The 14,284-nt window shown below is 39.5% G+C and overlaps 1 protein-coding gene across 1 annotated transcript in view; it reads left to right on the top strand.

Moving 5' to 3' along the window:
- The window catches only part of DLD (dihydrolipoamide dehydrogenase), a 31,227-nt gene extending 18,763 nt beyond the window's left edge, over positions 1–12,464 (top strand). Inside the window, exons 9-14 of the mRNA XM_026503283.4 lie at positions 8,662–8,852; positions 9,423–9,593; positions 9,883–10,072; positions 10,487–10,624; positions 11,526–11,615; positions 11,703–12,464. Coding sequence (XP_026359068.1) covers positions 8,662–8,852; positions 9,423–9,593; positions 9,883–10,072; positions 10,487–10,624; positions 11,526–11,615; positions 11,703–11,768 — 846 coding nt within the window. The 3' untranslated portion in view covers positions 11,769–12,464. The remainder of the gene's footprint in view (positions 1–8,661; positions 8,853–9,422; positions 9,594–9,882; positions 10,073–10,486; positions 10,625–11,525; positions 11,616–11,702) is intronic.
- The last annotated feature ends 1,820 nt before the right edge of the window (positions 12,465–14,284 follow it).

Raw genomic sequence — 14,284 nt, 5'->3', positions numbered from 1 at the left:
GTGGTGAATCATCCTTCTAATGTATTGTTGAATCTGGTTGCCAAGCATTTGTTTTGGATTTTTGCATCTGTGTTCATGGGGATGTTGTCCTGTAGTGTTTTTTTTTTTTTTTTTTTTTTTTAAGTGTCTTTGGTTTTGGTTATCAGAGTAATGCTGGTCTTGTAGAATGTATTTGGAAGCCTTCCTCCTATTCGCTTTTTTGGAACTGTTTAAGGAAGATAGGTTTTAACTCCTTTTTAAACGTTTGGTAGAATTTACCTGTAACTCCATCTGGTCCTGGGCTTTTGTTTGTTGGAAGGGTTTTGTTTTTGTTTTTGGGAGGAAGAACACTTTTTTTCATACCTCAACTTGAGAGTATAATGCCTAGCTTCTGAAGCTTCTTTTTGGTTACGGATTCAATTTTGTTACTAATAATTGGTCTGCTCAAGTGTTGTTTCTTTCTGATTTAGTTTTGGAAGATTGTATGTTTCTGGGAATTTAATGGTTTCTTCTGTGTTGTCCAATTTGTTGGCATGTAATTTTTTGTTGTAGTCTCTTATAATCCTTTGTAATTCTGTGCTGTTGGTTTTTATTTCTCCTCTTTAATTTTTTTATTTCCTTTATTTGGGCCCTTTCTTTTTTTTCATGAGTCTGGCTAAAGGTCTATCAGTTTCATTTATCTTTTCAAAGAAAGAGCTCTCAGTTTCATTGATTTTTATTATTTTTTAGTCTCTTTCATTTATTTCTGCTGATTTTTTCCTTCCTTTTACTAACTTTGGGCTTTGCTCTTTTTTTTTTTCTAGTTTCTTTTGTAAGGTTGGATTGTTTGAGATTTTTCTTGTTTCATGGCTGTATCGCTATCAGTTTCCATCTTAGAACTGCTTTCTCTGTGTGCCAAAAATTTTGGACCGTTGTGTTTTAGTGTTCACTTGTCTCCATGTATTTTTTTTTTCTTTATGCTGTCTTTGTTGACCCATTGGTTGGTTGGTTGTTTTTTTTTTTTTTTTTTAAGATTTATTTGAGAGAAAGAGCATGAGCAGGGGTTTGGGGCAGAAAGAGACTGAGAAGCAGATTCCCCTCTGAGCAGGGAGTCCAACGTTGGGCTTGATCCCGGAACCCTCTGATTATGACCTGAGCCAAAGGCAGACACTTCACTGACTGAGCCACCCAGGCACCCCGAAATGCTTTTAATTTTAAATTTGGTGAAACCTGTTTTGTGGCCTACCAGGTGATCTGTCTTGGAGAATGTTCCATGTGCACTTGAATGTATTTTGTTGTTTTTGGATCATATGTTCTATGTATATCTGTTAGGCTCATCTAGTCTTATGTCTTGTTCAAAGACACTTTCCTTACTGATCTTCTCCATTGATGCAAGCTGGCTGTCCCCTCCTGTTACTGTTACTTTCTCCCTTTATGCATTTTATGCATATTTATTTTATGCATTTAGGTGCTCCAATATTGGGTGCATAGATATTTACAATTGTTATGTCCTCTTGTTGGATTGATCCTTTTATCATAATGCAGTGCTGTTGTCTCTTGTTACAGTCTTTATTTCAAAGTCTGTTTTGTTTAATGTATGTATTGATACCCTGGCTTTCCTTTTTTCTTTTCTTTTCTCTCTTTTTTTTTTTGCTTCTAATCTCATGGAATGTCTTTTTCCATCCCTTCCCTTTCATTCTGTAAGTTTCTTTAGGTCTGAAATGAGTCTCTTGTAGGCAGCATATAGATGGATCTTGTTTTTTTATCCCTGCCGTCGGCCTATATCTTTGTTGGAGTAGTTAGACTGTTTACATTTAAAGAAATTATTGGTAAGTTTGTATTTATTGCCATTTGTTCACTGTTTCCTCATTGTTTTTGTAGTTTTTCTCTGTTCTTTTTCTTTGTGATTGATGGCTTTAGTGTTGTGCTTGGCTTTTTCTCTTTATTTTTGGTGTATCTGTTACAGGTTTGTGGTTTGTGGTTACCATGTGGTTCATATATAACATCTTAAATACATAGCAGTCTGCATTAAGTTGATGGTCACTTAAGTTTGAACATCTTCTAAAAGGATTTCATTTTTATCCCCCCGCCTTCCATGTTTTATGTATGTTACTATATTTTACATTTTTTAATTGAGTCCCCTTAACTAATTTTTTTTTTAAATTTATAATTGTACTCATTGAAGTGGGCTGGAGCTGGGGGTGCCTTGGCCTGGAGGGGGATGGCTGGAGCCTCTGTGGGCTAGGGGCCCAGGGCTCACTGAGGCAGTAGGCCATTTGGGGCCCCTGGACCCCGTTCCTGTCTGTGCTGTCAGGGTGGAGGGGGAACGTAAACAATGGCACTTGTCAGCCTCTCCAGCTCTGGAGAGAATTCTAGCAGTTTCCCCTCCATTTGGCCCGTGCTATAGGGTTAGTAAATGAGTTTTCTTCACTTATATAGTCTTTTGGCTCTTTAAAGGATCGTGCTTTTTTGCTGTACCCCAGGGTGGGCAAATCTGCATGTGGCTCCTCAGAGCTGTCCCTCCGTCCTGCAGTCAGTAATGTTGGGGTCGGGTTCCCATCATTACCATGTCTCAGGCTCTCCTCCTGTTCTCTGCGTGCTCCCTCCGTCGTGTGACATACGGAAGCCGTTCAGCCGCTCCTCGGTTCTTCAGGGGGAGCTGGCGCACCGCCGAGTGCAGCTTCCGGCTCGCCGTGGGAGGGGAATTCACGGTCTTCGTGCTGCCCTCTTGGACACGTCTGGACTTTTGTATCTAAGTGCCTTTCAGCATCTCTACTTACAGATCTCACAGACGCTGAACTCGGTGCATTTATGACATAACCTTTCCCTCTCCCTCCTCCCTCTTTCACCCCCGAATAAACAAAACCAAACCCGTTTCTTTCTTAATATTTCTCATCTCAATGAGTCGTACCACCTTATATCTAGAAGCTGAAGCAGAAGTTTGGGAATTATACGTGACTTCTGTCATGCCGTCGTGTCTCCTGCTGAGTCAGTCAGTGGGTCCTAACATGATGCTATGGACATATACCTCACGAATAGAGCCTCCTTTTTACACGCATCTACTTAGATCCCAGGTCAGGCCAATGTCTTTCTTACCCTAAGTCTCTGACTTCTTTCATCTTTTTCTAACCTAATTTCCTCAGAGTGGCTGAAGTCTTCTCCTGTAACACGAATGTATTCCTGTCCCTTCCCTGCTAAAAATCCTTCAGTAACTAGTGAGAGTCATTAGGATAAACCCAGAAATCTTTAATGTGGAAAGGCCAGCATGATGTGGCCCTGGCTCAAATCTCCAGCCTCATTTCTAGTGCCTTTCCCTCTCAAACTATGTTCCACGTACAGCGAAATACCAGTTTCTGAACAAGCTGCGCTTTTTCTTTGTTCTGTAGGCCTTCTGTTTGGAACGTGCCTCCCTCTACAGGTCTCTGCTCTCAGCGCCTCCCCGACTATCCCCCCCCATGCCCTTAGGTGCTCTTGCTGAGTGTTGCATTGCACCTGTCCTTGCTACAGTATTTATCACTTTACTGATCCTACTTGCTCACTTGTCTCTCAGTAACTCGTCCACTGCCTGGGGGCAGAGGTCATGGCTGTTTCACCAACCATGCATCTTTAGTGCGGGGCACAGTGGCTGTTAGTCTCGGGTTAGCTTTTATTATTATTATTGTTGCCGAGTACACATTTGTTAATAAATACCTTTCAGAAGTCAGCTTAGAAGTTACTTTTTTAGCCCAGACTTCCTTTTTTCTAAGAAAGTGTGCAAGTCTTTCTGTCTTTGAGTCTTGAGTATGGTACGTCTGCATCTTTGTATCGCCTGCTAGGTGACAGTATATTGCATTTGTTTGTTTATGTCTGCCTTTCCTACAGGACCATAAGCTCCTTGAAGGCAAGGACTGAGTGTCACTCATATTTGAATCTCTGTTGCTTTCCTTGATGCTGCTTACCCAGGGCCTGTAGATCCCAGATCGGTTATTTTGTCATCTTTCTGATCCCATCTCTTCTGTCAGGATCACTTGGAAATAGTGTTCAGAACTAAGTGTGATACTCTGCTTTATCTTGCCTTGTGTAATTCATCAGTCTGGGAAGCATGTGAACTAAGGCATGTGGCCTGTCATCTGATCATCTAAATTGATGAGTGAAACTGTCTCTGGTGTCCTTCACATCAGGAGGAAGTACTGAAAGCCACCTGACTCTGCCGTCTTTAGCCTGTTTATAAATGTATTTGAATCTCCACTGATCGTCATATCTAAGGGATGTGAAGTTTTCTTTCTTTCTTTCTTTCTTTCTTTCTTTCTTTCTTTCTTTCTTCCTTTCTTCCTTTCTTCCTTTCTTCCTTTCTTCCTTTCTTCCTTTCTTCCTTTCTTCCTTTCTTCCTTTCTTCCTTTCTTCCTTTCTTCCTTTCTTCCTTTCTTCCTTTCTTCCTTCCTTTCCTTCCTTCCTTTCCTTCCTTTCCTTCCTTCCTTTCCTTCCTTCCTTTCCTTCCTTCCTTTCCTTCCTTCCTTTCCTTCCTTTCTTTCCTCTTCCTTTCTTCCTTCCTTTCCTTCCTTCCTTTCCTTCCTTCCTTTCCTTCCTTCCTTTCCTTCCTTCCTTTCCTTCCTTCCTTTCCTTCCTTCCTTTCCTTCCTTCCTTTCCTTCCTTCCTTTTTCCTTTCCTTCCTTTCTTTCTTCCTTCTTTCCTTTCTCTTCCTTTCTTTCCTTCCTTTCTTTCCTTCCTTTCTCCTTCCTTTTCTTTTCCTTTCTTTCCTTCCTTTCTTTCCTTCCTTTCTTTCCTTCCTTTCTTTCCTTCCTTTCTTTCCTTCCTTTCTTTCCTTCCTTTCTTTCCTTCCTTTCTTTCCTTCCTTTCTTTCCTTCCTTTCTTTCCTTCCTTTCTTTCCTTTCTTTCTTTCCTTTCTTTCCTTCCTTTCTTTCCTTCCTTCCTTTCTTTCCTTCCTTTCCTTCCTTTCTTTCTTTCCTTTCCTTTCTTTCTTTCCTTTCTTTCTTTCTTTCCTTTCTTTCTTTCTTTCTTTTCCCTTTCTTTTCTTTCTTTCTTTCTTTCTTTTCCTTTTCTTTCCTTTCTTCTTCTTTCCTTCCTTCTTTCCTTTCTTTCTTTCTTTTCTTTCCTTTCCTTCTTTCCCTTTCTTTCTTTCCTTTCTTTCTTCTTTTCCTTTCTTTCTTTCTTTCCCTTTCTTTCTTTCTTTCCTTTCTTGACTTTGCTGGTAATAAAAACATCCTACGTTATTTATTATCCAGTTCAGAAAAGCCTTCGGAAGATAGTTTACATGACCTCTTTTGGAACACTCGTCGTGGTATCTAGTGATTATCAAAACCAGCTGTTTAAACATGTCTTCTCGTATTTAACAGAGATGTTCCACATTTCAAAATCTATTTCCCAGAATCTTCTTTTCACTTTTGAAAATTTTAGGCCATATGTTGCCTGTCTGGCTTCATTTGACGGTTCCTTTATGCCGATTAAGTTCCCAGAGTTCACTGACAGTGTCCCTGTCCTCAGATCATGATCGGATTTGATTGGAGAGTTAACTTATCAAAAATGACTAGTTTTCTTATCTTAATATTTCCTCTATTCATTCCACTTTGAAAATTGTTCTCATGGGTGAATAAAATGAGCAAGAAAAAGGAATAACATAGATTGACTTTCTTTTGTTGGTAAGTATAATAATACCCTGAAGCAGTAATTCTCTTTCTTTCATTTCAGCACTTTGGCCTTAGGGTATTTTTATAAGTGTTGGGTTATTTTAAACATCTCAATATTTTAGGTGTCTCTTCCTATATTGAATGTTTTTACAAATGTCTTTTTAAAAATTTAAACTTATTAGAGATAATTCACTGTGTAGTCATACTTCTCTCTTTAATTTCTTATAAAGATTATTCATGTGACTGTCTTTTTATTTTTTCATAGGTTACTTTTTTCCGTTCCATTTTAATATAGTGCTTAAGAATGTTTTAGAATCAGATTTAAATTTGAATTTCAGCTCTGCTTCTCCGTGACTAAGTCCTTGTTAAATGAGCTTCTCTGAACTAGTTGATTCATCACAAAAATCCCCACTTTAATAAGAGTAACTGCCTTGTAGGATTATTGTTGGGATTTAGTAAGGTCATTTGTATAAAACACTTAACCCAGTGTCTGGCAGCTAATAAGCTCTACCATAGTGCCTGATGTCTAATATCTGGTAGATACTATTAGAGTTTTCCTATTTCTTAGGATTTTGAAATCTGTTTTCCTGAAAAGTAAGGCATTTGTCCAGCTCTCTGTGTTCATTATTCCTTACTTTGAATTCAAAATGATGCTTCTTACTGTTTCCTACTTTACTGTTTCTTTTTGTTGTTGTTGAAAATGTCATGATTTTGTTCTTTTTTATGGCTGAATAATACTCCTATGTATGTATACCACATGTTCTTTTTTATTTTTATTTTTTTGTTGAAGTATAATTGAACGTATTATTAGTTTCAGGTGTACAATATTGACTTGATGTACTCTTACTAGTTCTTACTTTCTAATTTAGGTTCAGAGGAGTGTATTTTTAACACCGTCTTTGAGATACAGGTCTATATCTTTCACCCATTTAAAGTGTACAGTTCAGTGGTTTTTTGGGGTTTTTTAAGTACGTTCACACAGTTGTGCAGTAGTCAGCACAATGTTAATTCCAGAGCATTTTCGTCACCTCAGAAACCCCACGTCCACTGGCAGCGACTCCACATTCCTTCCTTCTCCGGGGCCCTGGAAACCACTAACCTACTTTCTGGGATTGTGGAACTGCCTATTTTGGACTTTTCATGTAAATGGAATTCATGCAGTATGTGGCCCTATGTCTGTGGCTTCTTCACTAGGCATCACGTGCTCAGGGTTCTCCGTAACTCTTCAGAGCCAAATCCTCTGTTCTGTGTCTCAAGACATTTTGTTTATCCATTCATCCCTTGATGGACACTTGGCTGCTTCCCACTTTGGGACTATTACGAATAATACTGCAGTGAACGGTGTACAGGTTTCTGTCTGGACATCTGTTTTCATTTCTCTTGTGTGTAAACCTGGGAGTGGAATTGTTGGGTCAAATGATAGTTCTGCGTTTGGCCTTTCAAGGGGCTCTGTTTGCAGAGCGCTGCACGATCATCCACCAGCGGAGTGAGTTTGGTGGTTCCACGTCCTCCCAGGAGTAGCAGTGGTGCTTTTTTCGATTTGAACCATTCTCGTAGGCGTGTAGTGGTAGCTCCTGGGCGGTTTAATTGCGTTTCTCTAGTGGCTTGTAATGTGAAGCATCTTTTTATGTGCTTATTTTCCATCTCTGCGTTGTCTTTTGTGACCTACCTCTTTAACGATTTTGTCTGGGTTTTTTTGGATTTGCTATTTAATTTTGAGAGATCGTTGTGCAAAGGATCTAAATTCTTTATCATAAAGATGTTTTGCAAATATTTTTTTCTCCGTCTGTGGCTTGTCTGTCTCTGTTCTTGATATTAGCTTTAGAAGAGGAGATGTTTTGGGGCGCCTGGGTGGCTCAGTCCTTAAGCGTCTGCCTTCGGCTCAGGGTGTGATCCCGGCGTTCTGGGATCGAGCCCCACATCAGGCTCCTCCGCTATGAGCCTGCTTCTTCCTCTCCCACTCCTCCTGCTTGTGTTCCCTCTCTCGCTGGCTGTCTCTATCTCTGTCAAATAGATAAATAAAATCTTTAAAAAAAAAAAAAAAAGATGTTTTTAATTTTGATGTAGTCTCTCTTTTTTTTTTTTTTCCTTTTGTGGTTGTGTTTATAGTGTCGTATGACCCTAACTAAGGGTCACAAAGATTCTTTTCTATGTTTTTGTCTGTAAGTTTTATAGTCTTGGGTTTTACACTAAGGTCCATGATCCATTCTGAGTTTTGTATATGCTGTGGGTTTTTAGTGTCACGGTACTGCCTTTAGTTAGCGCTCTTTCCAAAACCTTGGGAAATGTTTTAAACGAATACATAAACCTAACTGAAAAGGTAAACCTCTTATTTTAAATTACCAGACGGTTTTAATACAAATTCTTGAAAAGGATATGTTCATTGTTCTTCGTATTTTATATAAGGCTGTAAAATTACATTCATCTTGCGTATTTTGTAAGTAGGCATCCAGATGTTTTGTTAAAATGTTGTCAAAAACCAGCATTCAGTTTAAATTATAATTTGAATGAAAAACATGTTTCTGTTGAGAAAATAAAATATGAATCCAGTTTGATATTTTACAAATACCAGGAACTAGTAGAGAATCTTCTTTCCCACTTGTTTCCCTCTGCCTGGACCAGTTCCCTGTGTAGCTCATTCCCTCTCTTTGTGCACATGTCAGTCCCAGTGAAGCTTTCCCCATGACAGTGCTCTTTAAAATTGCAGCCTTACTCCTTCCAGCAGTTCTGGTTCCGCTTCCTGATTGCTCAGAGCACTTTACTATCCTCTGTGTGAATTTTACTTAATCTGCCTCCCTTTCCAGAATATAAGTTCCCTGCGGCAGCATTTTGTTTACTGATGTGTGCCTGGCATACAGTAGGTGCTCAATAAATGTTGAAGGCATGAACAAACTAATACATGAAATAGATGAAATTTATTTATTTGCCACGGTGTTCGTTTTGAACTTCAGAGCTTCTGATAGGGACATGTCAACAAAAGAGAATATCCGACAACAGATTATTTATGGTGCTTCAGTAAATATTTGCTCTAGAAACCTTTATTTTTATTTTTGTGATTTTTAAAAATTACTGTCTACAGGGTTCGGTTTGGCAAAGACTTGGTGCAGATGTGACAGCAGTTGAGTTTTTAGGTCATGTTGGTGGAGTTGGAATTGATATGGAGATATCGAAGAACTTCCAACGCATCCTTCAAAAACAAGGATTTAAATTTAAATTGAATACAAAAGTTACTGGTGCTACCAAGAAGTCAGATGGAAAAATTGATGTTTCGTAAGTATGCTCCATTTGGTTTTGATATATCTTTATCTGTGTGCTTAAGGAAAACACTCCTTTCTTCAGAATCAGATTTTTTATGACTTAGGACCATTTTATTGCTTAATATATAACTCCATATTGCATATTAAATCAGTCCATTGAAATTCATGAAGAAGTTGATGCTAGAAAACTTGATCCAGTGTTCTCACTGTAATGTACTTTCTCATCGTATACATTCAGAAATATTTAAACTCTCAACGTTCAGTAAAACTCAGTATTTTTAGGTATACTGTGTGCCTGGCGCTCTTATCGAATACTTCTATAACATAATGAAAGTACTTGCCTAAGGTCACGCAGCAAGTGAGGGACAGAGCCATTACTTCATCTTTCTGACTCTAAGACCTATGTTCTACTACCTTTTTTGAGAGGTTTGGATGACTTCTAGAAGATTTGTACATGTTTTCATTGCCTGACTCCTGTTTGCTAGAAGTGTCAGCAGCGCTTGAGAAACGTCTGGCTACCTTTCTCAGTCTGTCAGTGGTTTCTGTCGATGCGTGTTTAACAGTCACATTATTTGTCGTCTAGTATCGAAGGTGCTTCTGGTGGGAAAGCCGAAGTTATCACGTGTGACGTTCTCTTGGTTTGCATTGGCCGACGACCCTTTACTCAGAACCTGGGACTGGAAGAGCTTGGAATTGAACTAGATCCTAGAGGTAGAATTCCAGTCAATACCAGATTCCAAACTAAAATTCCAAAGTAAGTTGGATAATTATTTGCATTTTCAAAAATTTAAAAATTAATTTTAAATACTATTTTGAAAATAAGACTTAAGCTCTGGCTTTGGGGAAGAACAGTAAACTTCTATGTGGAAACAAAAATAATTGAATGTTTTCGTTACCCAAAGATGAGAACCTGCACTCACAGATGTGTATCTTACATATTTTTTGGTTACGTGGTAACTAGAAACTTCTGTTACCATGGCATAATGCAGATGAGTGGCTGTGATGGCAGAAGTTGACTGCGTTTCTTTCCATCTCTGTGGCAGCATCTACGCTATCGGCGATGTGGTTGCCGGGCCAATGCTGGCTCACAAAGCAGAGGATGAAGGCATTATCTGTGTGGAAGGAATGGCTGGAGGCGCTGTGCACATCGACTACAACTGTGTACCGTCCGTGATTTACACACACCCTGAAGTTGCTTGGGTCGGCAAATCGGAAGAGCAGTTGAAAGAAGAGGTAATTCTGAATGCGGGGTAGTTTTAATGCCATCCTATGAATTGAGTTAATGACAGGTGGCTGAGACTCATTTTATTATTAATACATTTTGAAATTATGTAGAGCATTATAGTTTCTGTGTTTTTTCCTTTGTTGGTAGCATAGAGGAAACCATTCACTTGCCTGCCTTCAAACTAATAATTTCAGAGTGCTTACAGTTTCCTTTGAAATCTACCCAGATAGACTGACATGTGCATTTGCTGGTGTTCATACCCAAAATGTATTTCATTAGCAGGCAGTTCTGGTCTTGCCCTCAGTATACTCAGAAGAATTGCCTTCTTGGGATTTATTTTCTGAACAAATAGTAGATGATTGCACCAACAGGAGTGCATTTTTTCAGAGTTTATGTAGGTTCTTACTTTCTGTCTCTCACAGGGTATTGAGTACAAGGTTGGGAAATTCCCCTTTGCTGCTAACAGCAGAGCTAAGACAAATGCCGACACAGATGGCATGGTGAAGATTCTGGGACAGAAGTCAACGGACCGGGTGTTGGGAGCACATATTCTAGGACCAGTGAGTATCCTAAGACCCCAGATCCCATTATGATTTCTGGAAACTGTTGCTGTTTAGATTTAAAGCCAGCTGCTGTTTACATCCTGAGGTTATATACCAGAAGTCGTGTGTTGTTTCTGACAAGGCGACCGGTAGCACTCTTACAGGCTGGGCCATCACATCGTCTGCTTTCCATACTGCAACTGACGTTATCCTCTTAAAACTTACTACACCGGGCCCCTTGCCTGCCGAAAACTCTCCAGTGGCCCTTTTCCCGCTTCGGGCTGTTGCATACGAGGCCCCACTCCATCTGTCCTGTCTGCCTTCCTGACCTCTTGCCTTTCCGCTCTTCCCTTTCACTCATTATTTCCCTGCCTCATGGGCCTTCCCTCAGTTTCCTAACAGGCCAGTATGTTCCCATTTTAGAGGCTTTGTGCTTGTGCAACCATGGCTTGGATTGCTGTACCCCAGGTCTTGGCATGACTGGCTTCTAGGAGGTCTCAGCTCAGATGTTACCTCCTAAAAGAAGCCCTTCCTACCACTGACCCTGAAGTAGGCACTTCCCCTTGGGATCTGCTGTAATCGTGATGATAAAGCAGTGGAGTCCTTAGTCTGGAATACATTTTTCTGTATACATGCAGTAACTTTAATATTCACAATTCTGGGGGGCAGGAGTCGCTCTGCCCATTTTTGAAGGAAATAAATGGAATGAAGCACACACAGTGAGTGCTTGAAGGGGCTCAGTGGTAGGATTCAAATCCAGGCCAGCTGGCTCCGGAGTCCAAGCTCTTCATTTCTGTGCCACCTTTTCTGTTAAGCTTTTCTTGACCGGAGGCAGATAGTTATGCTCTAACAGCGAATCCTGTTAGCTTGTAGTTTTTCCCATGGGAAGAAAATGACTTCTTGGTCTGTGATTTTAAAGGGTGCTGGTGAAATGGTGAATGAAGCCGCCCTCGCGCTGGAGTACGGAGCCTCCTGTGAAGATATAGCCAGAGTCTGCCATGCGCATCCGGTAATTATCGTACAGAGTTAGTGGTACCTCAGGTTTCTTCTCCACCACAAATATTTGGTTTCTAATTCTAAATTTTTTCCCTTGCAGACTTTATCAGAAGCTTTTAGAGAAGCAAACCTGGCTGCATCATTCGGCAAATCAATCAACTTTTAAACTAGAAGATTATATTTTTCTGAAATTTCCTGGGAGCTTTTGTGGAGGTCACATTTTTGAACAGGAAATGCTCACAGCTCCAAGAATTTTTAGGACTGAATTATGAAACTTTTGGATGGTTTTAATAGGTTCGGACAGAATGGAATAATCTCATCTATTTTAAATAAATTTAATATTTTGTTTCAGTGCATTAATATTGCAGAAAAAAAGCTACTTATAGTAGCATCCTGGAAATTTTTCTTCAACCCATATTTTCACGCAGTTTCTGAAAGATTCAACTTCACTCAATTTATGTTACATAGCTTTTATCTCTGCTGTTGTAAAATTGGATTTACTTACATGGATGGAGCTGGCGTAGGGTATGTGAACCAGCTGTGTTTGAAGCAAGGTGATCAAGTTATTTTAAACTTGGTTTTCATATTGGAAACAGTCATTAGAATAATATTAAGATATGTATAAGCCAAACTGATGTAAATAAAGTGAGATGATCTCTCACTTGTTTTATTTAATCCCCAAATTCTTGCAGTTTAGAGGTAGACTTTATGTTTAAATTTTTAAGGACCCGTTGAGGTCTGTAGTCTGTAGTTACCCAGTTAACCAAAATTAGGAGGTCCGTGGGATTCAAATATTAAATGAAGACGTAAATGTATTACAGCAGGGAATGAAAATACAGAAATAAACAGTCTTAAATATTCACTTACTGGTTGTTTTGAGTGAATGTCAAGATGGTCCTAGTTCTTTATAACTACCTGTAGTATATATTCTTATTTCTGTTTATTATTCCTCTTCTAGGCCTGGATGTATCTTTTTACCACACTGGGGGACAACGTTAAGGCATTTCAAAGGTCCTTACCTTTCATCTGTTTTAGTGATACCGACTAACTGTGGAGCATACACTTTTTGGAGACACAGCATACAGGAAAATTTAACCTGCTGTCTTCTGTGGATTTCCAGTGTATCCATGGCTGGGTAAATGACTGTTTCTTTAAAAGAGTGCTATAAAATCGTATTTGCTGATTAATGTTTAAAATGGCCAGCTCTTGAAACACTTCAGTAACAAAGTATTAAATGTTAAAATAGGCTTTTGCATATTTTAAATTTAAGAATCAGATTAAGTAGTTCTCAAATTTAGGATAGCATATTCTTGAAAAGCTATCTTAAAGTAGTAGAAATATGCAAACTAGGTACTCACTTGATTGCAACTTAAAGATCACAGCCTAAGAAAAAGTTTAGAGAATGTCCCTGTGTCAGCAGAAAGCTATGTGGGGTACGATACTGTCAGTAGCTCAGTTAGAAGGAAAATGTTGAGTCGTCTTCAGGTTTTAATTGCATCATCAATGGGTCACATTTCCCTTTTTCTTCTATGTCCAGTAGTCTTGGATTGTATTACGGTCATTATGAATGATCCATTGTAAAGACTCTGGATGCTCTTACCTACCTCTGAAAAATAGGGAATTTCTGTTTCAGGAGGCAGTTAACTTGGCTGAACCCCAGTTCCATCATCTTCGCTGGGGGCGGCAGCTGAAATGTCTGCTCTGTTGTTTCAGCTTTACCTCGGCTACATTACGTCTATCCCATGCTTGTGTAGTTCATAGGTCAGTGAGACACTGGGCAAATGATGTGTAGAGTTCGGAGGCCCTCCCCACCATGCCACACTCTTCTGGGGCTCCCTCCCCCCCCCCCCCCCCATATAGTAGTTATTCTAGTTGCTCCTGACTCAGTCCTCCAATTCCTTAACCGGTAAAACTTGGCTTCTGCCCAGTGTGATACTTGCTAGGACCTACCTTCAGTTGAAAAGCCATTAAAATTGGGGAGTTTCACCCAGTCCTGGTCTCTGTCAAAACTTCTCTCTACCTTCTGCCTGCTTCTGGTTGGTCTCCAGGACCTTTAGTTTAAAAAATACATATTTTGTTCAGAGTTTGCTGTAGTTATTATAGGAGGGCTGGCTTGATACGTGCTACTTTGCCATTATTGGAAATGACCTCTTTTAAAATCTGAATTCACAATATTATGTGAAGTGCTAGTTCATTCAAACTTCAAACATGTCTACTCTGGGGTGGTGGGGAATAGAATTTAATATTAAGTCCTAGCTATAGAAACACACAAAATAGTTATATCTAGGCAGGAATGAAGTTGTGGGTATAAAACAGGTTTTAAATACTCATTTACCATTATTTACTATTTTCTTGGCTTGTGAAGGTGGGAATTAGTTGTGCAGTTCCCTGAGCTGATTCAAATGAGTGACTTCAAAGTGACATCTTTAGTTGTTTAGCTGAAAAGGAAGGGGTAGTAGTAAAGATCTCTATTTTAAGTAAAATATGTAAAATTAAGGGGAAAAAATCAGTGGCTGTAGTGGGTGGGGTAGAAGCACGTTGCCAGGTGGTAGGATCTGTACCTAAAATGAAGGGACAAATAATTACCTTGAAGGAGAGCGAAGGTCGCCTTATTGTTTAAATTACATCTGTTTCCGTAACTCTTGTTGAGGCCCAGCTGCAGCTGTGTTGCATGTGGGGGGG

This window comes from Ursus arctos, unplaced genomic scaffold (assembly GCF_023065955.2).
Source record: "Ursus arctos isolate Adak ecotype North America unplaced genomic scaffold, UrsArc2.0 scaffold_3, whole genome shotgun sequence".
Lineage (NCBI taxonomy): Eukaryota > Metazoa > Chordata > Mammalia > Carnivora > Ursidae > Ursus > Ursus arctos.
Note: the sequence above shows the minus strand (reverse complement) of the source record. Positions and strands in the feature narration are given on the sequence as shown.